General features: G+C 45.1%; 1 protein-coding gene across 4 annotated transcripts in view; it reads left to right on the plus strand.

Annotated features, from left to right (window-relative positions):
- The window catches only part of ROR1 (receptor tyrosine kinase like orphan receptor 1), a 475,596-nt gene extending 466,710 nt beyond the window's left edge, over positions 1-8,886 (plus strand). For all 4 annotated transcript variants that reach the window (XM_053576765.1, XM_053576766.1, XM_053576768.1 and 1 more), the window contains one exon: positions 4,967-8,886. In XM_053576765.1, the coding sequence (XP_053432740.1) occupies positions 4,967-6,394 (1,428 nt within the window). In that variant the 3' untranslated portion in view covers positions 6,395-8,886. The remainder of the gene's footprint in view (positions 1-4,966) is intronic.
- Positions 8,887-25,596: the final 16,710 nt, after the last annotated feature.

Genomic DNA, 25,596 nt, shown 5'->3' on the forward strand with positions numbered 1-25,596 from the left:
GCAGCACCCTGGCCGCTGAGACCTTCTCAGTATGGCTGCCTCGCTAGTCACCAAACCTGGCAAGTAAATCAACTCCAACTGGCATTCAGATCTGGTTGCTGTGTACTGTTTGGCTCTGCCCACTCTTCCAAGCTTTCCATTCAATATGCAGGTTCCCCCAGCAACTGAAAACTCTAGAAAGGCTTCCTCCTGACCTGAACCTCTGGGAGTAGATGGCAACCAATCCCAGCCAGTGGCAATGACTTGCCAAATTCATCATATTTCCACTGTTCCAGATCATATGCTGTATCCAGCTCACTACCTCCTCCCTGTGCTCCAAGTCTTAACTCTAGGTAAGGTCCTTGTACCAGGTGTGGCTGGGTTCTCTCGTTTTCCCCAGTCAGTCTAGGAGAGCTCAGCTAAACATCCTTCTGGTCCACCAGCTTTCTCTAGTCTTAACATCATGCAGGAAAACTTCACCTTCAGTTACTCTTGCCAACTTAAGTATTAATAAAATCACCCAAGTTCTGGTGAATTCAACAGGTTACTTTTCTTATCACACAAACCTTGCTCTTCCACAGAATCCAGACCCTAGAAGCAAAGGGAAAAATGGTAGATGGATCTTTAATTGCAGAAGAAATTTCCTGATTTATTCAGATGGAAAGATTGCCTTACGTTTTTAGAAATTAAATTATTTAGTTTTTTGAACCAGTAATATATTCATCTGGTTCAAATGTAGCATGAAGTGAACAATATCTTGCCCCTGCCTTCTTGTCCCACCTGTACGTGTCCCTCCCTCAGTATCCACTGTTGGCCCCAAGTGTTTGACCCTTCACAGTTCCTTTGTGCTTACGCAAAGAAATATGAATAGATTCATTCTTTTCTCCTTATCTCTTACACAAAAGCCACATACAGCATTAATTGTTCTTTTTTATTTTTAGTTGAGCAAAAGAGTTTGGGAGACCTTACCATATCAGTACACAGAAAGCGTCCTCATTCATTTCTTTACAAATACAGAATTTAGTAGCTCCGCTATATTTTATTTAATAAGTCTCTTCTGTTGGAACATGTAGGTTATTTCTAATATTTTGATGCTCTAAACAATACTATAATGAATTGGACTAGATAAATAAGCTGTAATTTACTGAAAGTTTAAAGCAACACATCACCATTACTTTCAGCACAAGTAACTTAGGAATATCTAAATATAAACCCCATAAAATCTGTTTTGATGGGCAAATGAGGCCAATTTATAATGAGAAATATTGCATTCAAAACTTAATGTTCTTAAATTCTTGATTCATTTTGTCCTATTAAGTGGATGTTTTGCTGCAAGTTTGTTTATTCTTATAATTAAGTTAGTGGGCATTTTGCCCTGGCAAATGTCAGCTTAGAAAAAATCTTGTTATAATGAATTCTAAATTAGTAGAGTTTGGAAATGAACATTTTTTTTACTCAATTGTTCTAAATTATTGTTTTAAATATTTATATTCTATAGTACAATTTCAGAAAGTACAGAGAGCTCTGAAGTTCATATGTGTTTGCAACATTGTCAGTTTCAATTAGGATATCCAGAGTAGTCATCTTTTTTTAAAAAAGAAAGACTTAAAGTTACAGGGATTATTTTAAAAATAAGAGTTTTATGTACAACTATATTGCTTATATAACCTTTTTAGCAAATTAGATTAATTATCAGGCTAGATTTGAGGTGAATTTTAAAAGAGTAAAAACACATAATACTATATAAACATTTACTCTCCAGATTAAATGTCATAATTCACTACCTATTTTAATTTAGAGCTAGATGCCTACTCCTGTTTTAAGGTCTACCAATAAACAGCCCTCTTGAGAAGCCTTGGATATAAATTGGTAAAAAGGGCAGTGCTTCCCTTCAAGAAACTGAAATCTGCTTGGAGAGGACAAAATATACATACAAAAAGAACAGCAATATCAAGGTAGCAATAGCTAAAAATTAAATAGCATTCACCATATGCCAGACAGAGTTCTGAGAACTTTACAAATGTCATTGATAACTTACAATAACACCATTGGATAAGTGTAGTTATTATCACCCCGCTTTATAGATGAGGGAATCGAGGCCCAAGGTTGTACGTTGTATCCGCGGCCATATTTTATAGCTGATATGAAGCAATTCAGTGGAGAACACAGGATTCCAACATAGACTGTTGGGCTGTGGAGGGTGTGTGGGTCATGGGCTAGTACATGGCCTCTTGTATACGGTGGCATTTATGGTAAAGCCAAAGGACCCCAACAGAGCAATGACCACGGCAGTAAGGGAAAGTTGGAGGAGAAATGAGTCTAAAATAGGCTTTTTAAGAAAGAAAGCTTTTTAGCTCCTTTTTTGTTGATTAATTTGATTTCAAGCCTTTGTCCAATTTGTGATATGCAAGTATCTTTTCCCATTCTGAAGGTTGTCTATTCCCTGTGGTGGTTGTCTTCTTAGCTGTACAGACCTTTTCAGTTTAATAAGTCCCATTTGTTTATTTTTGTTGTGGCCATGGAAGTCTTGTTTATAAAATCTTTCCGTAGGCCAGTATCTTCAAGTGTTTCCCCCACACTTTCTTCTAGGGTTTTTATTGTTTCATGCCTCAGATTTCAATATGTTATCCATCTTGAATCAATTTTTGTGAGTGGTGAAAGGTGCAGGTCCAGTTTCAGTCCTTTACATGTGGTCATCCAGTTTTCCCAACACCATTTATTGAATAGGGATTATTTTCCCCAGTGTGTGCTCTTGTTTGGTTTATCAAAGGTCAGGTGGCTGTAAGATGTTAGTTTAATCTCATGGTTTTCTATTCAGTTCCAAATGTCACTGTCTCCAGTTTTGTGTCAATACCATGCTGTTTTGATCACTATGGCCTTGTAATATAGCCTGAAGTCTGGTAAGGCTTTGTTTTTATTACTAAGAATTGTCTTGGCTATATGAGTTTTTTTCTCATATGAAACGAAGAATTTGTTCCATATGAAACGAAGAATTACCCTGTTTCCCCAAAAATAAGACATCCTCTGAAAATAAGACCTACTTACAGGAAAGATAAGACGTCCCCTGAAAATAAGACCTAGTGCATCTTTGGGAGCACACCTTAAAATAAGACACTGTCTTATTTTCGGGGAAACGGTATTTTTTCTAAATTGTGAAAGTGTGATACTGGTATTTTAATGAGGACATGGAAACTATAGATTGCTTTGGCAAGTATAAACACTTAACATTTATAAAAACAAGTATAACATTTAATGTTGATTCTTCCCAGCCCTAAGCATGGTATGTTCTTCCATTTATTAATATTTTCTATTTCTTTTCTTAGGGCTTCATAATTTTCTGTATAGAAGTCCTTCACCTCTTTTGTTAGGTTTATATTCCTAGCTACTGTGAAGGGAATTGTGTCCTTGATTAGCTTCTCAGCTTAGCTGTTATTGGCATATCACTGGGCAAGGGACGTGAATAGAACCTTCTCTGAGACAGACAAATGGGTAACAAACATATGAAAAAATTCTCATTATCCCTAGTCATAAGAGAAATGCAAATCAAAGCCACCCTGACATATTTCCTAACCCCAGTAAGACCCATCACAAAGTCCCAAACCTGCAGATGCTGGTGTGGATGTGGAGAGAAGGGTAGACTTAATTAAACTGCTGGTGGGACTGAGAATTAATACAGCCTCTTTGGAAAGAAGTGTAAAGAATCCTCAAAGATCTCAAATTGGATCTCCCATTTCCCACTAATAGGCACATGCCCAGAAGAAAGAAAAAATCATTTTGTCATAAGGACATTTGCACTAGAGTGTTTATTGCAACTTAATTTACAATCACCAAGACATGGAAACAACCTTAAATGCCCATCAACTCAGGAATGGATTAACAAATTGTGGTATGTGCACACCATGAAATACTGTTCAGGTATACAAAAAATGGGGACTTCACATCTTTTGTAATATCCTGGATGGAGTTGAAACACATTCTTCTGAGTAAAGTATCACAAGAATGGAAAAGCAATTATCCAACGTACTCCATACTAGTATGAATTCAGTAGACAATCTGATGCATGCCACATAGGAGAAAATTTCATTTCAATTCAAGTTGCAGGGAAGGGTGATGAGGGATGAAGAGGAGGTTGGGGTGCTCTCACTGAATGGGCAGGGGGTGGGGGTGTTAACAAAATCAAATATTTTGGCCTGGTTGTTTGTACCTCACATAAACCTGAAATTAGTTTAAAAAAAAAAAAAAAAGGAGGGGGGAGGGAGGGAAAGAGGAGGGAGAAGAGAAAAAAGAAAGAGAAAGGGAAGGGAGAGAGAAGGGAAGGAAAGAAAGAAAGAAAGGATTTGATAAATAGAAACACCTTCCAAACTGTCCCACCTCTGCTATGTGCACCTCAGGAGAACAGTCTTTCATTTTTGTTTAACTTTTAACACAGGAACTATCCTAAAATGGCAGAGCATTAGAAGAACAAAAATATTGGGCAAGGATCTGAATGGTTTGGGGGCAACACTAGGAGACTCATTTAGCTACAGTGGTCTATCACATAGAGCCTGGGATTGTGTCAGGAAGGTGTCCTGGGATCAGACCACACTTCTCACACCCAGCATTCACAGAGAGCACCTGGTTCTGGTCAGATGCACACACAGACTTGGGAGGTCTGAGCTGGGCCGAAAGTCTGTGTTTACACTGAGCTTTGGGTGATGCTGATGCTGCTGGTCCTCAGATCATACTTTGAGTAGCAAAACTCCAGTAGACAACAATAGAAAACCATTTCTGGGCTGGGCTTGGGGGTGAGAGGTAGAGGAGGGATAGAAATTGCCTAAGGTACGTCCTCCATATTGCAGCCAGTAATTTTAAAGACATACAGACCCACAATATGGTATTTAATCTACTTACAGAACCCTTTTTTATATGCCCCACCCTCCCTTTCAGATTCCAAGATGTCTTTCCTTAAGAAATATTTTAAGCCATACTTTTGCTTTCTTTTATACAGAGCAAGGCTAAAGAGCTGCCTCTTTCTGCTGTACGCTTTATGGAAGAACTGGGTGAGTGTGCCTTTGGAAAAATCTATAAAGGCCATCTCTATCTCCCAGGCATGGACCATGCGCAGCTGGTTGCCATCAAGACCTTGAAAGACTATAACAACCCCCAGCAATGGACAGAATTTCAGCAAGAAGCCTCCCTGATGGCTGAACTGCACCACCCCAATATTGTGTGCCTTCTCGGTGCTGTCACTCAGGAACAGCCCGTGTGCATACTGTTTGAGTACACAGATCGAGGGGACCTCCATGAGTTCCTGATCATGAGATCCCCACATTCTGATGTCGGTTGTAGCAGTGATGAAGATGGGACTGTGAAATCCAGCCTGGATCATGGAGACTTTCTGCACATTGCAATTCAGATTGCAGCTGGCATGGAATACCTGTCCAGTCACTTCTTTGTCCACAAGGACCTTGCAGCTCGCAATATTTTAATCGGAGAGCAACTACATGTAAAGATTTCAGACCTTGGGCTGTCCAGAGAAATATATTCTGCCGATTACTACAGGGTGCAGAGTAAGTCTTTGCTGCCCATTCGCTGGATGCCCCCTGAAGCCATCCTGTATGGCAAATTCTCTTCTGATTCAGATATCTGGTCCTTTGGGGTTGTCTTGTGGGAGATTTTCAGTTTTGGACTCCAGCCGTATTATGGATTTAGTAACCAGGAAGTGATTGAAATGGTGAGAAAGCGACAACTCTTGCCATGCTCTGAAGACTGCCCACCCAGAATGTACAGCCTCATGACAGAGTGCTGGAATGAGATTCCTTCCAGAAGACCAAGATTTAAAGATATTCATGTCCGCCTTCGGTCCTGGGAGGGACTCTCAAGTCATACCAGCTCTACTTCTCCTTCAGGGGGAAATGCTACTACGCAGACAACCTCCCTCAGTGCCAGCCCAGTGAGCAACCTCAGTAATCCCAGGTACCCCAACTACATGTTCCCAAGCCAGGGCATTACACCACAGGGCCAGATTGCTGGTTTCATTGGGCCGCCAATACCTCAGAACCAGCGGTTCATTCCCATCAATGGATACCCAATACCTCCCGGATATGCAGCATTTCCAGCTGCCCACTACCAGCCAGCAGGTCCTCCCAGAGTGATTCAGCACTGCCCGCCTCCCAAGAGTCGGTCCCCAAGCAGCGCCAGTGGGTCGACTAGCACTGGCCATGTGACCAGCTTGCCCTCATCGGGATCTAACCAGGAAGCAAACATTCCTTTACTACCACACATGTCCATTCCAAATCATCCTAGTGGAATGGGTATCACCGTTTTTAGCAACAAATCTCAAAAACCCTACAAGATAGACTCAAAGCAACCCTCTTTACTAGGAGACTCCAATATTCATGGACACACAGAATCTATGATTTCTGCAGAACTGTAAAATGCATGACTTCATAAATGTGGTATGCAGGAAAAACTAGAAAACCATGGGAAAGATTTATATTCAAATGTTTTTATTAAATAAGGTTCTCATTTAGCAGACATTGCAACAAGTATCTTCTGTGAAGTGTAACAGTGTCTTACCAAGGAGGACAGACACTAGCCAGAAAAGAAACAAAACCTTTGTGGAATTTACACTCCACTGGGGCACAAGACCTGGCACTGGGATTGGAACACTAACGGTTCAAGTGATGAAAACTGCAAACTAGTGAAGAGGAAAAGAGCCTTGTGATGAGATATCAAACCAAAACAAAGTCAAGTGGTGCCGTGTGACTGGTCTCTCCCCACGATGTATACATACTATAGCATTTGTCTACCTGCTGTCTTTTCTTCAGGACAGATGTTCAGGAATTACATTGATTCAGTTTAAACTCTTGTGCATGTTTGTGTAGAAGTGATGTTCAGAATCAATGAGGAAACGTTAGGCCAAAATTGAAATCCTGGATGGAAATGAGCCATAGACAAAATATGCCCTCCCTTGAAGCCTTCTCCATAGCAGGGCTTCCTGGGGAAGGTGCAGAGTGTGCCTCTTTGTGAACCTCCTCTCTGGTTATGAAGGCCTTTTCCACGTTTCCTTTTTCATAGTGTGTTTCCACAGCCCTTGGACCATAAGAAGGCTAGATGTGGATGCTGGAAATGATCATTGGCTGACAGTTTACTTTGTCACATTAGGAACAAGGTACCAAAAGAAGCACAGTCAGGAGAATGGCCCCTCAGCCTAGATCAGTATCCATGGGAGAGGAAAAGGGTTCCCATGGGGACGGCCTCCACGGGAGCTTCCCAGGATCAATACCATTGAAAAATATATGTATGGCTACAGATGGGTACACCCGGGCCTTACGACCCCTGTTGACAGGTGGCCCAAGGCATCAGAGTGCTTGTCTTCAGACTCTAGGGACGTAGGAAACCCTATGATGATACTTATATCTAGTAAATTTAAAGTTTCTCTCACTTTTTCTCCATGCGAGAAATGTTTATGGATTTGATTCTAGAGTTAACTATTCAGAGAGTTAACTCTGTCTCAAAGACAATTCTTTTTTCTTTCTTTTTTTTTTTTTTTATTGTTGGGGATTCATTGAGGGTACAATAAGCCAGGTTACACTGATTGCAGTTGTTAGGTAAAGTCCCTCTTGCAATCATGTCTTGCCCCCATAAAGTGTGACACACACCAAGGCCACACCCCCTCCCTCCGTCCCTCTTTCTGCATAAAATATTACGTATTTCTAAAAAAAGTTCTCATTTCAAAGACTACAAAGAACTTAATTTTCAAAGCTGGAAAAATAGAAGCAACATGACCATTTCTGCCTTAGTTAGAGGGGAGGCATCAGACGTGTCTCATGTGTTACCTGCCAACCAGGTATGGAAAGGAATTTTGTATTAAATTTTTCTGTTTGTTTTTTTTTAAACCTCCTTTATTCTAAGAACAATGTCTCAAAGTCTCATTTTCATTTTAAAGGTATGAGAGAATTATAAAGAAACTTAAAGGTTTTAAATTAATTCCTAGAAATTATATTTAAGGCAGAGAATATGATGTTTTCTATTTTTAAAAATGCATTTAGCAGGACTGGGCACTGTGGCTCATGCCTGTAATCCCAGCACTCTGGGAGGCCAAGGTGGGTGGATCGCCTAAGCCCCTGAGTTCGAGATCAGCCTGAGCTGGAGCGAGACCCTGTCTCTAAAAAATAGCTGGACATTGCGCCTGTAGCCCCAGCTACGTGGGAGGCTGAGGCAAGACAATTGCTGAGCCTGAGAATCTGAGGTTGCTGTGAGCTGTGAGGCCATGGCACTCTACTGAGGGTGACAAAATGAGACTCTGTTTCAAAAAAAAAAAAATGCAATTAGCACATGAGAATCAAGAAAATACATTTACCAGAGTGTGTTGCAATTTTCCCAAACCTGAGTATCCAAACAACAAACATGAACTTATACGTACTGTGACCTCAAAGAATTGAATATATCCAGATTCCTGGACAGTAAAGTAAGACATTTTTGTGGCATAAATAAGCTGATTCACAAATCACCTTTCTTAACTTTAGGTAGAGGAGAATATTTGTATCCTTTGTTGCTATGCAACTGTTTAATGATGAAGCTTCAAACCACAGTTTTGTATATCATATGACAATCAGTTGTTTTCCAAGAATATTTATTATTTTAGGTAAACACAATTTCAGTGAATCTGAGTTTTTCCTAGGAGTCCCTTAAAGGGAAATTAGCATTCCGTGAGCCAGTGAAATACCTACTCTGGAAAAAACATTATTACACATAAAAGATAAATTCAAGTTAGTTTTTTATAAAGAACTAACATTTTATAATAACTGAATTAAGTTGAGCAAATGAAATTTCAAAACCACTTGTAATAATGTATTTTATAATAGCACTGTGATACTATATAACACAGTCCCTTTTGTATTAAAATAGTATTTTTTTCACAAACTGAAAAATACCTTTTGCGTCATGAAGAATGTTTTTATAAGATGACTATTTTCAAATCTCTTTTTTTCTCACAAAACCGTGTTTATAGTTTGTATCACAGAAGTGAAAATATATCTCTGCATTTTTATATCTGGTCTGTATTGTTTCCTTTGTTTTTAACTTGATATAAACTTTCTTCAAATATTTAATGGCAATATTCAGATTCCACACCCTATCATATCCTTTTTCTATTTTCACTGCATGCATTTAATCATTGTATTACTTAATGTTTTATTTGTTATTATGGGCATTTCAAATAGACAAGTATTGAATTGTAATGACAAAAAAGGCTATTTTATGTTGAGAAAATATACATTTGTATTTTACACACCAGAGATGATATTAAACACTGATTATTTTATGCTGCTGTTTATTAAAAATGTTTACTATAAAATATAATTTACTGAATATTGCTGGAGGTATTTGGGGATTTTAATATTATTTCTTCTAATTATTTACATTTCACAGAAAGAGGAATCCTAATTCTTATTTCCTGTTATTTTTCATTGAAATTATCTTTTTAAGTAGACTTTTAAAATGGAGTTGAACATTCTTTTGCTAGTGACCACAAATGGAAGGATGATCCCATTGGTATTTTATAACCAAATACTATCGACCTATACCACAAGTTTTGAAGTTTTAAAATAAAAATAATATATTGAATAATTAATTTATAACCAATGGGACTGTAAAAATTGGTTTTAAGAGTTGCATCCTTTTCTGCCTTGATGTTTCCATCTAAACTTACAGATCAATTATCATGTCTTTGGAATCTAACAAACAAAAGGCAACATACATCTTACCATGTCCAACTTAGATTCCAACCATATCAACAAAATAAATGTGGCCATTTAATTGTCACAGCTTATCTTTATGACCTTATTTGCCCAAAAGAAAGAGTTCCCCATCTTATGATTAATACATACTGTCAAGGAAAATGAGGATCATTGTGAAAGTTCGAAGGACTTTTCCATTTAAGCCTTCACCACCTCAACGATCAAACTCAATAAAGCAATGCCTTCCCATGGCAGTGAGAGCCGTGTCAGGTTGGGTTTCTCCTTCTCACTTGAATTCCTCAATCTGCCCTCTACTCTCATTTCCTTCTTACGTCTCCTACACTCCCATCCCTCCCACATCCCCAATCCCTTCAACTCTGAGATTCCCTTATGCCCCGGCCTGCGGGGAATTCAACGGGGACCTGGGAAACAAAGGGGTCAGTCGAATGAGGGGACAAGAGACACGAAAGAATGAGAGCAAGTCAAGAGTCTGATCAAGCTCCGAAGAGTTTATTTTTCAGCTGGGCTTATAAGCACACAAACGAGGAAGTAACTAAGGGCTGTTCCTAGCAGGGCGGGGAGGGGGCTAGTTTCTGGAAAATTACTAGGAGAAGGACCCTAAGGCGGGGGGGGGGTGCATTTTTGAGGAGATATGCAAGGGGAAAGTACTGTTGCTGTTTACGGTTGAATTCCTGAGAATAGTTTTAAAATCAAGATAGCAAGGGGCATTTTTGTGATACGTTTTGGCTCCCGGCATCTCCTCCCTTTTATTTTTTTAAATTGTTGGGGTCTGTCAGTTGTCGGCATAGAAGAGAGGGCATTAACCTTTTGGGGGGAAGTATTGACCTGATTCCTCCCGCGGGCATAATGACCGCATGATAAGTTTGAGCGTCTTTTGGGGAGGAGAGGAGAATTTTTTACGACGCTAACCTCTATGCAAATCAGGTTTGCTTCCAAGGGACTCAGGCTGTTTATGCCTTCCCTTTGCAGTGTCTTTATTGCACCCCGTAAAAAGGTACCCAGGTTGTACTCACATATGATGGTGAGTCAACGTGCATAGCTCTGAGTGCTTACGCGGTTCCCAGAGGAATATCTTTGTTGGCAAGGCCCCGGTCTGCAAGGTCGAGTCTATGATAATGGACTTGAATGGGTTTTGATGCCAGGGAGTCAATCTGTGATTTGATAAAATTCATGATTTTGTTAAAAATAATGGGTTCAAGGGTGATTATTAATAGCAAGCTAATGAGGGGACCTGCAAGGGGCATGAGTAAGGAGTACATGGAGGATTTCCACCACTCGTTTGCCTCAGAAGAAAATTTTTGTTTTTGTAAATCTACAAGCGAAGGGCTTGGTGACCGCTGGAACAGGTTGGCCCAGTGCCGGGAGGCAGAAGATCAGGAGATAAGGCAGCATCATGGATGGAAATCCGTGGTTCTGGAAGGGAAAGGAGAAAGATAATCTCAGGGAGGTTTTTCTCCCTGGATTTTAGAATTGTTATCAATTTGTTTTACTAATCTTTCAGGCAGCCATCTGGCTGCATTTTCTTTCATATTTGGACTGCACATAATTAGTCTTAGTTGGGCCAGGATGTCTCTGCCCCAGAGATTGACTGGGAGGCCAGGCACAACATAAGGTTGGACAGTACCAGTGTTGCCTTCCTCGTCTGTCCATTTGAGGATTTCAGCACTCTGTTGGGGGTTGGAGCTTTGGCCAATACCCCGGAGATGGGTTAGGGAAGTAGTGAGGGGCCAGGAAGGGGGCCAGTATTTACTGGCGATTACTGTGGCATCTGTTTTTGAATGGCATTCGGACACCCAGTGTTTGCCTCGCTTGCATCGTGGACAAAGAGCGGGCGGTATGGGTCATTCGGCCTTAGGGGCCGTGCAGTCTCTAGAAAAGTGTCCTGGTTGTTTACAACTAAAACAAGTTTTTGGGTTGTTTCCCTGAGCGAATTCTTTAAGGGCGGCTCCAATAGCGAGTCCCATGGAGTGAGCGGTGCCGATACCTGCACAAAGTTTAACATAATCAGAAATGGTCTTGCCGCTGCAGTGAGGCCGTATGGTGGCTTGACATGCAGTGTTTGCATTTTCAAATGCAAGATGTTTAATGAATTCGCTTTCATTTTCTCGTTGGCCGACGAGCCTCTCAGCCGCATCGGTAAGGCAGCTGATGAAATTACTATAAGGCTCGTCAGGGCCCTGTTGAATGTTGGCCAAGGAGGTAGTTGCCGATCCCTTGGGAGGGAGCTTTCTCCATTGCTTTAAGGGCAGCATTCTGTATTTGGGCCAGGAGGCCGGGGGAAATTTTAGCTTGTATGATGTTACTATCATAGGGACTATGTCCCATGAGTTTATCCCTAGTCCATTTCTTGGAGGTCTTATTTTCAAGATTACGGGCTGCTGTTTGTTTGCAGTTATCAGCATATCTGGTTCTGCAGAGGACATAATCACCTCCAGGCAGGGTGGCACGGGTTATAAAGAACCAGTCATTTGGGGTGAGCCACCGCTCGCTCAGAGATTCAACTATAGATATAGTGAAAGGGGCTGTGGGGCCATAGAAGGACACAGCAGTTTTTAATTCTTTAACATGCTTGAAATTCAAGCGACGATACTCCTGATCAGCAGTTTCAGCTTTTTCAGCATCTGAGTCAGAGGCCTTGTGGTCATTATCTGAGGCTTCATCTGCCGAGGGGTGTTCGTCCCCATCAGAGGGGGGTTTTGGTTCTGATTCGGGAGGGGGATTCCCTTTTATCTTAGTTGCAGGAAAAGCGTGCAGTGGCTTCAAAGGTTTTTGTTTTGAGCTATGTTTATGAAACGTTGGGGGGGGGATTTTTAGTTCTAATTCTAAAGCACGTAACTCTTGAATGAGTTTTAAATGTTCCTTCCTTGTTTGGAGTAAGTCCTTAAGGGAGGAGACCTCTTGACATAATTTGCATTTGACATTTTCAATTGGCATATCTACGCCTAGAATTGGAGCACAAAATGGAGGGGCAGAAGCATAGGAAGGGGGATGATTTAGGATGGAAGGGAAGGGAGGCCAGTCAGAATTGTGATACTTAGCGGCCTCCTCTTCCCGGGTGGTCGTTTCTTCGGGGGAGAGGGAGTCGGGAGGGGGCTCCTTGAGGGAGGGGTATAGGGAATTAATAGGAGGTTTGAGAGGTTCAGGATTGGGGGGAGTGTCAGACTCAGGCATAGGAACAGAAACAGAAGGGCAGGCTGAGGGTGGTCTGGAGTGTTCTTTAAGCACCTTTTCTCCTTCTTTAACAACTTCTTGGATATCAGGCCATTGGTTGTAAGTTTTTAAAATATCATAGATCAAGTTCCAGTAGGAAAATGCCTGAATGGGGATTTTTTCGGGGCCAAATGTTCTATAATAATCTTTTAGACAATCACCGACTCTAGTCTATCTCAGAACATCAATAGTGCCTTTTTGGGGGAACCAAGGACAGATATCACCAATAAAAACAAAAAATTTATAGAGATCTTTTTTCTTTACCCGAATTCCTCGTGTCTTGAGGGACTCCTTGAGTCCCTGAATAAACAAGTCATGTTTACTTAACGTTTGTCCCATAAACTCGTTGCTTTCTCTTACCTTGACGGATCAGACTCGCAGGTGGGCAATTCTGCGGCGATCTCAGTGCAGATCTTCACTCACGTCCTTCTTGTGGCGCGGCGATCACAGTGCGGATTTTCACTCACAACCTTCGTGTTGCGGCAATCCAATGATAAGGGTACCCTTACTGGCAGCAACGTTGGATGAGAACCCCCGTCCCCTCGCCCCATGTCGGGCGCCAATTGCCCCGGCCCACGGGGAATTCAACGGGGACCTGGGAAACAAAGGGGTCAGTCGAATGAGGGGACAAGAGACACGAAAGAATGAGAGCAAGTCAAGAGCCTGATCAAGCTCCGAAGAGTTTATTTTTCAGCTGGGCTTATAAGCACACAAACAAGGAAGTAACTAAGGGCTGTTCCTAGCAGGGCGGGGAGGGGGCTAGTTTCTGGAAAATTACTAGGAGAAGGACCCTAAGGTGGGGGGTGCATTTTTGAGGAGATATGCAAGGGGAAAGTACTGTTGCTGTTTACGGTTGAATTCCTGAGAATAGTTTGCTCGTAAAAATCAAGATAGCAAGGGGCATTTTTGTGATATGTTTTGGCTCCCAGCACCCTTAATTCCCTGATCAACAGCATCTGCAGACCCCGAACATCACCTTCCCATAATACCTGCAACAAGGCACAAAATCCAGAACAAAGAGGAGCTGTATCACCCACCTTCAAGGAAGATTACTTATCCCAACAGTTCTCAAAGTATGGTTTCCAGAGTAAGAAACAGTAGTGCCCTGAAACTTGTAAGAAATGAAAGTTATAGAGCTCCCTTTAGGAGTACTAAGTCACAAATTCCAGGGACGAGACCCAGGAATGAGTGTTTGAAGAAGCCCTCCAGATGTTGATTCTGACGAGCTCTACATATCAAGAACCACAGAACCGGGCAGCACCTGTGGCTCAGTGGGTAGGGTGCCGGCGCCATATACCAAGGGTGGCAGGTTTGAACCTGGCCCTGGCCAAACTGCAACAAAAAATAGCCGGGCGTTGTGATGTGTGCCTGTAGTCCCAGCTACTCGGGAGGCTGAGGCAAGAGAATCACCTAAGCCCAGACGTTGGAGATTGCTGTGAGCTGTGACACCATGGCACTCTACTGAGGGTGATAAAGTGAGACTCTGTCCCTAAAAAAAAAAAAAAAAAAAAAAGAACCACAGAACCAACCTGATTTATAGGGGGTAGGTGACCATTACATTTTTGGTGTTACATGTATAAGTATATAATAACATTTTGGTCACTTTTTTCCCCTTAAAGTCAAGTTTTACTTAAACCAACACCTTTTATGTTGGTCATTTGACAATTTTTTTTTTTTTTTTTGTAGTTTTTCTCTTGGATAGAAAACTGACAGCACACAGGCTAGGTCAAGAATCTATTCCTCGTGTAATCCACCCCAGACTCAAATTCTTGGGCAGTAGCCGAAAGCTTTTTCCTTCACTTCGACAAGCTCAGAGAAGTTGGTCTCTTACTTATTACACCTTTTTTGACTCTTGAACTATTGATTAACAAAACTAAAAGAATTTCCCACTGTGTGGCAACTTAAAGTGAAGGTCAAGGCCAGGTTGGTTATGTTGAGGAGGGAAAAGCCCAGACAGTTGTGAGCATCAGGTGGGAAGCGGCTGCAGAGGCCCCGCCCTGCACCTCCTGTGCTGCCCTGACCCCGTGGCTCCTGCCTGGCTCAGCTGTCTTCCTTTGCCAGGGGCAGCCTATCAAGCCTTGGATGGCTGTGAGCACTCCTCTGCTGGAATATTCATTACAAAACATGTACAAGAGGTGGCCAACACATAGAGAATATTTTGTAATGAATATTTAGTACATAAAGGTACAATTAGCTACAATTTCTCATTTTCCCTATGAATGGCAACATTAGGGGACCTTTGGGCACCCTGTAGCCTTCTCCCAGCAGTAGGGGGCGCAGAGAAGAGAAGCAACAAGAAAGGGGCTTTTGCAACCATCACGTGACTGCTCCCGAGTGAAATGCCAAGAACACCGTTAACCCAGGGAAAGGAGAGCCTTGAAAATCATCAGAGCACTCAAGGTCAGTGTAATCCTCTGGGAAATTAGTCTGGGAAGGCTTAAAAATACAGACATACAAGGTTTGCTGACATATTTATAACTCATCGAATCTTAAGTAACCATGAATTGCTTATTCACAAGTGAGTACCATAATATTTGCTGACTGAGCCTGGCAAGATGCATATTTTTACCAAAGTGACTATGCTAGTTAATACAGTCATGAGTTGCTTTAACAACAGGAATACCTTCAGGAAAATGCCTCATTAGAGAATTTCACCTGTGTGCACACAGCTTATGTGCTTACTCAGACCTAGATGGTGTAGGCTACTAAACACCTAGCCTGTGGGATAATAGCCTATTTCTCCTGTGTTACAGACCTCTGCAGCACCTTGCTATACTGACATTACTGTATGTTACTGTGGGTTCTATAAACTCTGTACACTTAGGCTGCACTAAATGTATTTTAAAAATTATCTGTCTTTGATAATTTGCCTTAGTTAACTTACATTACCCTTAATGGGTAATCTAGGTAGTTTGCTAAGAGACAACCTAATAAGACTAAAACTAATATTCAGGAAAAATGATAGTTTAGGACTTTTTTTTCTTAAAGAGACAGGGTCTTACTCTGTTGTCCAGGCTGGAGGGCAAATGGCATGATCATAGCTCAGGACAGCTTCAAATTCCTGGGCTTAAGGGATCCTCCTGCCTCAGCTTCCCAAGTATGTGGAACCAGAGGCATGAGCCACCACACCTAGGTATAGGACTTATTCTTATTTCCAGAGTTCACTAGTTCAAAGTGATCAATTACAAATTGACCAATTGTATTGGTTAGCTTGGCTGCAGTAATAAACAACTCTAAAATCCCAGTGGCTTGCCTTTCAAGAGCAATTCTGTTTCTCACGCACATCTGCCAGAGAGGTGGGTCTTTTGCTGTGGCTATGCTCCTGGGTCTCTAAAGGACGAGCTGTTGACAGAGGAAAAGAGCAAGAGGCAGAGATGAAGCACAGTCCATAAAGTTTTTGCTCAGACATACCAGATGTCACATTCTCTCATTCAACACCAGCTCTGAAGCCAGGCTGGATTGTAAAATGTGTCTGCACCTGTCGAGAGACTGCAGGTTGTACATTCATGGGCAGGGCACAGAACCCTTTTGCAGGGAAGGAAGGAGGTGAACAGTTTGGAACAATAACACGATCTCTGAAACAGCTGAGTGGATAGCGAACCCAGGGCACTCACATTCTCTCCCTCTGAATTCACGGCAGACTCACCACATAGTGCTCTTTCCTGCTGAACTCAGATATTGCCTTAAAATTGCCAACATAGTTGCCTGGACAACACACACTCAGTCAAAAAAGGCACTAGAAATAAAACTTGCTAGCTGTGCCAGGGCAATAGCTGTGAAACCAGGGTAAACTTGTCCCTGTCCTAGGGTAACAGCTATGATACCAGGGTAAACTTGTCCCTGTCCTAGGACAACTGTTGTGGAACCAGGTTATTATCACAATTGTCTAGGGGAGAGTCTAAAACTATAACCTCTCAGAACCACCCCAGAATGTATCAGTAATCTCCTATAAATTTCTCGGAGATCACTGTGTCTCTAAGTCCATTTCCTTCCTGGGACCTGGATAAGAAGAATAGGAGCATAACACATCTGCGTTTCAACTGCAAAGGCATATGGGCTGGCCATTCCTGAGTATGTAAGGCAACCTCTATATCTTTACCCATCAAATAGTGTAAATATGGCACAGCGGTTAAAAAGTACAGGTTCTGATTTCAGATCGTCAAGGCTTAAATGTCCCCTTATCCCTTGGTAGCCATGTGGACTTAGGTAAGTTTCTAAATGGCTGTTTCTTCACCTGAACAAGTATCTGTTTCACACAACTGCTACGAGACTTAAATGAGCTAATTCGTGTAAACTGCAGAGAATATCTCCTAACAAAAGTTCTGAAAAAATATAATCTACATAATTTTATAATTTTTCTGTTATACGTATGTCTCAGAATCAATATGAGCATTTAATGAGAATATCTATATAACATAGTAACTGCTCAGAAAGTGATATTGCTATTATTCAATGAGCAATTTTTTTTTTTTTTACATAAGGTCTTGCTCAGTTGCCCAGGCTAGAATGCAGTGACATCATCATAGTTCATTGCAGGCTCCAACTCTTGAGTTCATGTGATCCTTCTGCCTTAGCCTCCCAAATAGATGGGACTTGCAGGTACACACCACCATGCCTGGCAAATTTTCTTATTTTTTGTAGGTCTCTCCTGGACTCAAGCAATCCTCCTGTCTTGGCTTCCCAAAGTGCTAGGATTACAGGCGTGACCCACAATGGCCACATTATTTTTTAGTGCCATAAATGAGACAAATAATCTGTTCAGTTATTCACACACAAGCCGTAATTTAGATCCCCTAGGACTGGTGCCAAGGATGGGGGGGCAGTCAGCCAGCTCCTCAATTTCCATCATGTCCCTTCAAACCATCCCTAATGAACACACACTAAGTAAAAACATCTTCAAGACACATCCCTAAGCCATCCCCAAACCATAAGTCATCCCTTACACCCCTTCCAACCTGATGCCACTTCCACATCTCTTCCTCATCAATTTCTAGAACTGCTCCTGGGGGGACCTTAGAGTACCGTGAAAAGGCATATTCAACAGATAAGCATGCAGGAAGCCTAGAATATTTACATCTTTTAAACACTCGAAAACACACACTTAGCCACAAGTATACTTAGATGTTAAACTCAGTATCTCTCAGCAACTGGTGTTCTCATGCAGGGAAATGAAATGAGAGGAGAGACGATTCTTCTAAAGCAATTGAGCACATGTGAACTGCCCCAGTGGGCACCGTGTTACTTTATCACAGACTCCTTTAAATGCTCTCTTAACAAAATTCTGAGCATGTCTTTTTAAAATTTTGATAACAAGAGCTTGGGCACCAGCCTGCCATAGAAAACAAATGAATGTTTTAACATTAAGTTCCAAAAAACAAGTAAACAGCATTTACCAAGTTGTTTATACACTCCCACCCTAAAAATGTCCTCTGTGCCCAAGCTAGAGGACCAGCTGTGCCAGTTTTCCAGGGACTTTCCCAGTTTTAGCAATGAAAAGTCCTTTGTCCAAGGCAAACCGGGCACTCCAGCTCAAACAAAGACAGTGAAATAAACGTCAGTGAGTGCTGTAAATGGCTCTGCATCTCAGGTGACTTACAGAGACCTCATTATTTTGTAATTAACACACTTGAAATTTGCTAGAACATTCAGCTTCAACTTTACAAAAAGGTAACAAGCACTTCTTAAGCCAAGGCATTTAAAAGCTAAAATAAAATTTTTAAATGAGAAATTTCAAGAATTCAAATCACTGAACTATGCTGCCCACCTCTTTCTTCCTGTTAGCATTCAGTATCTTTCATGACATTAATATTGAGGAAGGAGTATAGATTATTAAAAGCAGAGAAATGCAATACTGGGAACTTACATCAAAAGATCTTCAAGACAAAGAAGAGATTATATGATTTGAAAGCAGAGTTACTAGGAGCATGTGTGCTGCACTTCACTTTAACAGCATAACATACATCAAAATAGGATTTAAAACACTTCTCACAGCCAAGTTGACATTTGGCGATCTTCAGCCTTCTTTTGCTTTTGAGGATGGGGGTTCAAATCCAAATGAGGTTAACACTTTGTACTGGTACATATTCCTAGTGGATGAGGAAAACATTTAGTTTAAGTAAATGAAAACATCTGTTTGAGTCCTAAGGGAAAGAAATATTTTTTAAAAGATGGGGAGAGCACGCCTGGCTGGTAAAGCTGGAGATGGCCTCAGTAACACTGCAAAGTCAAGTGGCTGCACTGTCAGTGTCCTTGCTCACTTAGGACATTGGCAATTTGTACTTGAGCCTTAGTTTTGTCTGGCATTTTTCAGGATTTCATACCTACGCAAATACCTGGCTCTGTCTCAAGTCATACGTTAGTATCTATTAAGTGGCGTTAAGTTTTTTATTTATTCATTTATTTATTTTTGCATTTTTTGGCCAGGGCTAGGTTTGAACCCACCACCTCCAGCATATGCCGCCAGCACCCTACCCCTTTGAGCCACAGGCGCCGCCCAGTGGCGTTAAGTTTTAAGACTAAATCAAGTTAAGTCCAGCTCAGTAACTGACTAACCTTTTGCAATATAACTTGTCTTGGTCAACAGCTATGCATTCCGGATAAAAAGTGTATTGGTATTCATTGTTTCATAAAAAAAAAAACCCCACAAATTTAGTGTCTTAAAACAATACCATTTATTAAGCCTCAATTCTGTCAGTGTGATCAAGACATGGCTTGAGTGGATTCTCTGCCCAGGGTCTCACAAGGTATTGTTCAGGTTTTGTTCTGATGTTAAGTTCAGATCCTCCTCCCAGCTAATGAGGTTGTGGCAGAATTCAGTTACTTCTGATTGGAGGATTAAGACCTTGATTCTCTTGGTGACTAAATTCCACCCTAGTTTCTGGAATATACATCTCTACTTGATTCCTTGTAGTGAATGGAAATATTCACAATTCCCTGTCCAAACTTGCCTTGCTAGGAACGTATTTCTCTCTTAGTATAAGTGGAAGTGAGGTGAATGTCCACAGATAGATGCAGTATTGCCCAAGGAGCATGCCTGTAGTCTAATGTTCAGTTAGGTGTTTTCTGTCACTGAGGAGAAGTGTTAGCCACTGCATCAGCATTTCACATCAGCAAGCACATCATGTGTTTGGAGATAAATATAGTTTCTTTTCTTATGAGCTTCTAAAGCCTAGCAAAGTATATTGGTCTCAAACCTAAATCACCACCACCACCACACCCAACCCGCAAATCCAGGGTGGAAGTGGGGCCTACTCCCCGGGAGCCACCACCACCACCATCAGCAGTAGAATAACCACAATCACCACCAACTCCACCACCCCCACCCGGGGTGGGGGGATGGGGCCTACACCCTGCCCACCACAACTACCACCACCACCACCACCACCATCACCATCCCCAACCCTCCACCACAGGTCAGGGATAGGGCCTACCCACCCACCCCCACCCAGCCACCACCCCACCTGGGGTGGACGGGTGGGGCCTAACCCCCCTGGCCACCACAACCACCACCACCACCACCACACCCAGCCCCCCCAACCGGGGTGGGGGAAGGAGCCTACCCTGCGGCCAACACAACCACCCCCACCAGGGGGTGGGGCCAAACCCCCAGCTACCACCACCACCGCCAAACACCCACCCCCCACACCTGGGGTGGGTGATGCGGCCTCACCCCCAGCCACCATGATCACCACCACAACCACCATAACAACTACCCCCCCTCACCAGGGCCTTCCACAAGCCACGGTCAGTACCACGACCACCACCACCATCACACCCACCCACCCCACTTGGGCTGTGGGGTGGGGCATAGCCCCTGGCCACCAGCATGGCCACCAGCACCACCACCATGACCACCATGACTCCACCCACCCTGGGTGGGGAGTGGTGCCTACACCCTGGCCAACACCACCACCATCTCCCCACAAGGGATGGGGGTGGGGCCTAATCCTGGCCACCTAAAACACCACCACCAGCACCACCACAACCATCCCCACCCTCCACGTCTGGGGTGGGGGTTGGGGCCTGCCCCTGGCTCACCACCACCAACACCACCATCCCCACCTACCTCACCATGGGTGGGGTTTGGGGCCTACCCCATGGCCACAACCACCACCACCACCACAACCACCCCCACACCACCTGCCCAGTGTGGGAGTTGGGTCCTACCCCCTGACCACCACCACCACCGCTAACTCCACCACCAAACCAGCCCCAACCCAGGTTGGGGTGTGGGACCTACCCTCTGGCCTACAACACCACCTCCAGCACCACAACCCCCAATACACCAACCCATGATGGTTGACCAGCCTATCCCCCGGTCACCACCACCAACACCACCATCACCAACGCCCCCATCACCCCCATACCCCACACCCTGGCCGCCACCACCACCACCACCACAATCAGCACCACCACAACTACTCCCACCTGGGATGGGGGGTGGGGCCTACTCCTGGCCAATACAACCACCACCACCAACCCCACACAGGGTGGGGATTGGGGCTTACTCCCTGGCCACCACCACCCACCACCACTACCACCACAACCACCTCCACCCCTCCCACCTGGAACCTACACCCTGGCCACCGGTTGTGGTGGCCAGGGTGTAGGTGTGGCAGGGGTGGTGGTGGTGGTGGCAGGGTTGGTTTGGGGCCTATTCCACGTCACTGCCGCCACCACCACCACCCCTGCCACACCTACATGGGGTGGGGGGTGGAGCCTATCCAGTGGCCACCATCACCACCACCACCACCACCACTACCCCACCCGGGGTGGGGGATGGGGAATACCCCCTGGCCAATAATACCACGACCAACACCCCAACCCCCTACACCCATGGTAGGGGTTGGTTCATACCCCCTGGCACCCACCACCAACACCAACACCATCATGACCCCCACAACCCACACCCAAGGTGGAGAATGGGGCCTAACCACTGGCCGCGACCAACACCACCACCACACCCAACACCTGGAGTGGGGGGTGGAGCCTACACCCAGTTACTAACACTACCACCTCCACCACCCCCATTCATGCCACCTGCATCTGGGATGGATTTCGGGCCTACATCCCTGCCACCACCACCACCACCACCAGCATCACCACCACCCCCACATAGGGTGCGGTGTGGGTCATACCCACCAGCCACCACTACCACCACAACCCCAATGACAGCCACCCCCACACCCCCACCAGGGGTGGTGGGTGGGCCTACCTCCTGCCACCACCACCACCACCACCACAACCACCACCAGCAAACCACCCCACCACACAGGGTCCAAGGTGGGTCCTACCACCCAGCAAATACCCCCACCACCCCCACACAGTGTGTGGAGTAGGGCCTACACCCAGCCACCACCACCACCACCCACACCCAGCATGGGGGTGTGGGCCTAACCCCATCCAACACCAACACCAACACCAGCACCCTCGGCCCCCAAACACAGGGTAGGGAGTGAGGCCTACCCCTGGCCACCACCACCACCACCACCCCCAGCTCCCTCACCTGGGGTTGGGTATAGGCCCTAACCCTCTGCCAACACCACCAGAGCCACCACCAACACCCCACCACCACCCCCACCCATGGTGGTTGGTGGGGACAATCCTCCGGCCACCACCACCACCACCACCACCACTACCACCATTGCCACCACCCCCTTCACCCGGGGCGGGAGGTGGAAACTACACCCCAGCCACCACCACCATGACTACAACCACCACCACCTCCACCCCCCCCACCCAGGGTGGAGGTGGGGCAGGAACCCCCCGGCCAACACCACCACCACCACAACCACCAACACAACCATCACACACCACACCCCTCACCCAGGTTGGGGCTTCGGGCCTGTCCCCTGGGCACCACCAATACCACTAGCATACTAACCTCACCACCCCAACCCAGGGCTCAATGGTGGGGACTACCCTTAGGCTGACACCACCACCAACAATAACAACACCCATATACCCCACACCTGTTGTGGGGAGTGGGACCTATCCCCTGGCCACCACCACCACCAATAGCAACAACAACAAACCACCTGCCCCACAAGGGGTGGGAAGTGACTCCTACACCCCAGCCAACACTACCAACACTACCCCCACTCCTCCCACCCATGGTGGGGGCTAATACCCTGGCCACCACCACTACAACAACCACCACCACCTCCCGGGGGTTTGAGCCTACCCCCAAACACCACAACCACCACCAACACCCCCAACCACAGGCCCCTCAGCTGCGTGGGGGGTGGGGCCCAAACCCTGGCCACCAACAACATCCCTACTATGACCTCAGCCCCCACCCCTGGTGAGGAGTGTGGCCTACCCACCAGCCACTACCACCCACACCCCGGGGGTGGGGTTGGGGCCTACACTTGGCCACCACTATTCCCACCAGCACCAACACCACCACCACCATTCTCACCCTAGGTGGGGTTCAGACCTGCCCCTGGCCACCACCACCAACACCATCCCCACCCCCCTACTTGGGGTGGGTGTGGGGCATACCCCTGGTCACCACTACCACTCCCACCCTCCCCACCCAGGGTGAGTGGTGCTGTATTACCCCTGCAACCACCACCACCACCACGACCACCACTACCCCAACCAGAGGTGGGGGGTGGGGCCTATCCCCTGTACAACACCACCACCCCTCCCACCTGGCATGTGTGGTGGGTCCTACCCCATGGCCACCACAACCACCCCACCCCCACCCATGGTTGGGGTTTGGGGGCACCCCAAGGCCATCACCATCACCACAAACACCACCTATACCACCACCAACAACAACCCTATCTGGGGTGGGGGGCGGGGCCTACCCCCCAGCCACCACCACCACAAACACCACCATGACTACCCACCCACCAGGGGTGCGGGGTAGGGCCTACCCCTCCTGCCAACACCACCACCAGCACAACCACCCCTACCACCCCCATATGGGGTGGGGTTGGGGCCTATCCCTCAGCCACCACCACCACCACCATAACCACTACCACCATCATCCCCACCCCCCCAACCAGGATGGGGTGTGGGGCCTAACACCACCACCATCACCACCCCCACCCAGTGTGTGGGGGTGGGGCCTATCCCTGGCCTCCACCATCCCCAATAGCAAGACGACCACTCACATCAACCCCACCCAGGGTGGGTTTGGGTCCTACCCCCAGACATTGCCATCCCCTCCAGCACCACCCCTATAACCCCTACCTCAACCACCTACGCTGGCAGGTGGGGCTATAGATGAAAGGCCTTTATGCTTTTAGCTCTGCCAGTCTGAGAGTGAGCCAGTAAATAATCTTGTTTGCCACAGTCTAGGAGAGACTGGGATAGAACTTCAACAAAAGACCTATAGCCTGAATATACAAAAGGTAAAATTCCCATAACTCATGGCTGGCCTTGAAGGCTGGGGACTTGCACACAAGTCAACAGTATATCTTAGGAATGTCTGGACTGTGTTCTTTTAAGATAATGTACAGCCTCCAGATGGTTTTGAACCTAAAAAGCAAGCATTCAAGCAGCCTTCTGCCCCTGCTTTGCTCTGTAACCTTATCTTTATGTGAGTAAACAGCTGACAGCATGTTTTCAAAGAAAGTTATTCTGGGTAGAGTAAAAAAATATAGAAGAATGTATATCAGTTAATCAGTAGACTACCAGACACTAGAGAAGAGTTAATCTATTGTTACAATGTAGTTGTGTGTTTAACAGTGTGTACGGAAGATGGCAGCCGAGTAACAGCTTCCTTGCATCTGGGCACCGTGAGTCTGGGGAGATAGGACTCCAGGCATCTCTGGCTGGTGGGATCTGCCTATCATCACCCCTGAAAGGATACAGGGAGTCAGCGAGAGACTTGTGGACCTCAAGAGGAGGACTAAAACAGTGGAAAAACGGCAAGTGGTCACATGTGTTCAATCCGTCTAAACCTGCCCGCAACTGTAAGTTCAGTAGCAGCGAGACTGCAAACCAGAAAGGCCTTATCTGTGAACTGTTTTGGTGTCTTTGGACTTGGCACTCAGCTGAACTGCCTTGGGGAGAGCCTGAGCGGGAGTGCAGAGAACTTTGGCCTTTGTCTAGGGCCCCAGTCTGAGCCGCTGAGTCAGACGGAGCTAATAGTGTTTGGCTCTGGGTCACAGGCAGCCATTGTGAGCGATCTGTCCCGGCAAGCTCTGCCCTCAGGTTCGCAGAGCTAGAATTGGGTGGGAGCTGGTAACCCAGCGACCAAGTAGCCTAAGGGCGGGGTCTGAGCCACCTTGCAGCCCTAACCCTCGGGGGCAGAGGGAGACCAGTTTTGGCACACAGGGTAAGTGGATAGCCACTTCAGCAGTGATTCCGGCGACAAGCACTTCCCTGGGAAAGCTTCTGCTCAGCAAGTGGGCAAATGGAATTCAGAAGAAAAGAGGAGTTGCAATCTTATTTTCAGATACATGTGGATTTAAAGCAACTAAAGTCAAAAAAGACAAAGATGGTCACTTTATATTGGTCAAGGGAAAAATACAACAAGAAGACATTTCAATTCTAAATATTTATGCACCCAATTTAAATGCTCCCAGATTCTTGAAACAGACCTTACTCAGTCTGAGCAATATGATATCTGATAATATCATAATAACAGGGGACCTTAACACTCCTCTGACAGAGCTGGACAGATCCTCTAAACAGAAATTAAACAAGG

The sequence above is a fragment of the Nycticebus coucang genome, chromosome 22 (genome assembly GCF_027406575.1).
Source record: "Nycticebus coucang isolate mNycCou1 chromosome 22, mNycCou1.pri, whole genome shotgun sequence".
Classification (NCBI taxonomy): Eukaryota; Metazoa; Chordata; class Mammalia; order Primates; family Lorisidae; genus Nycticebus; species Nycticebus coucang.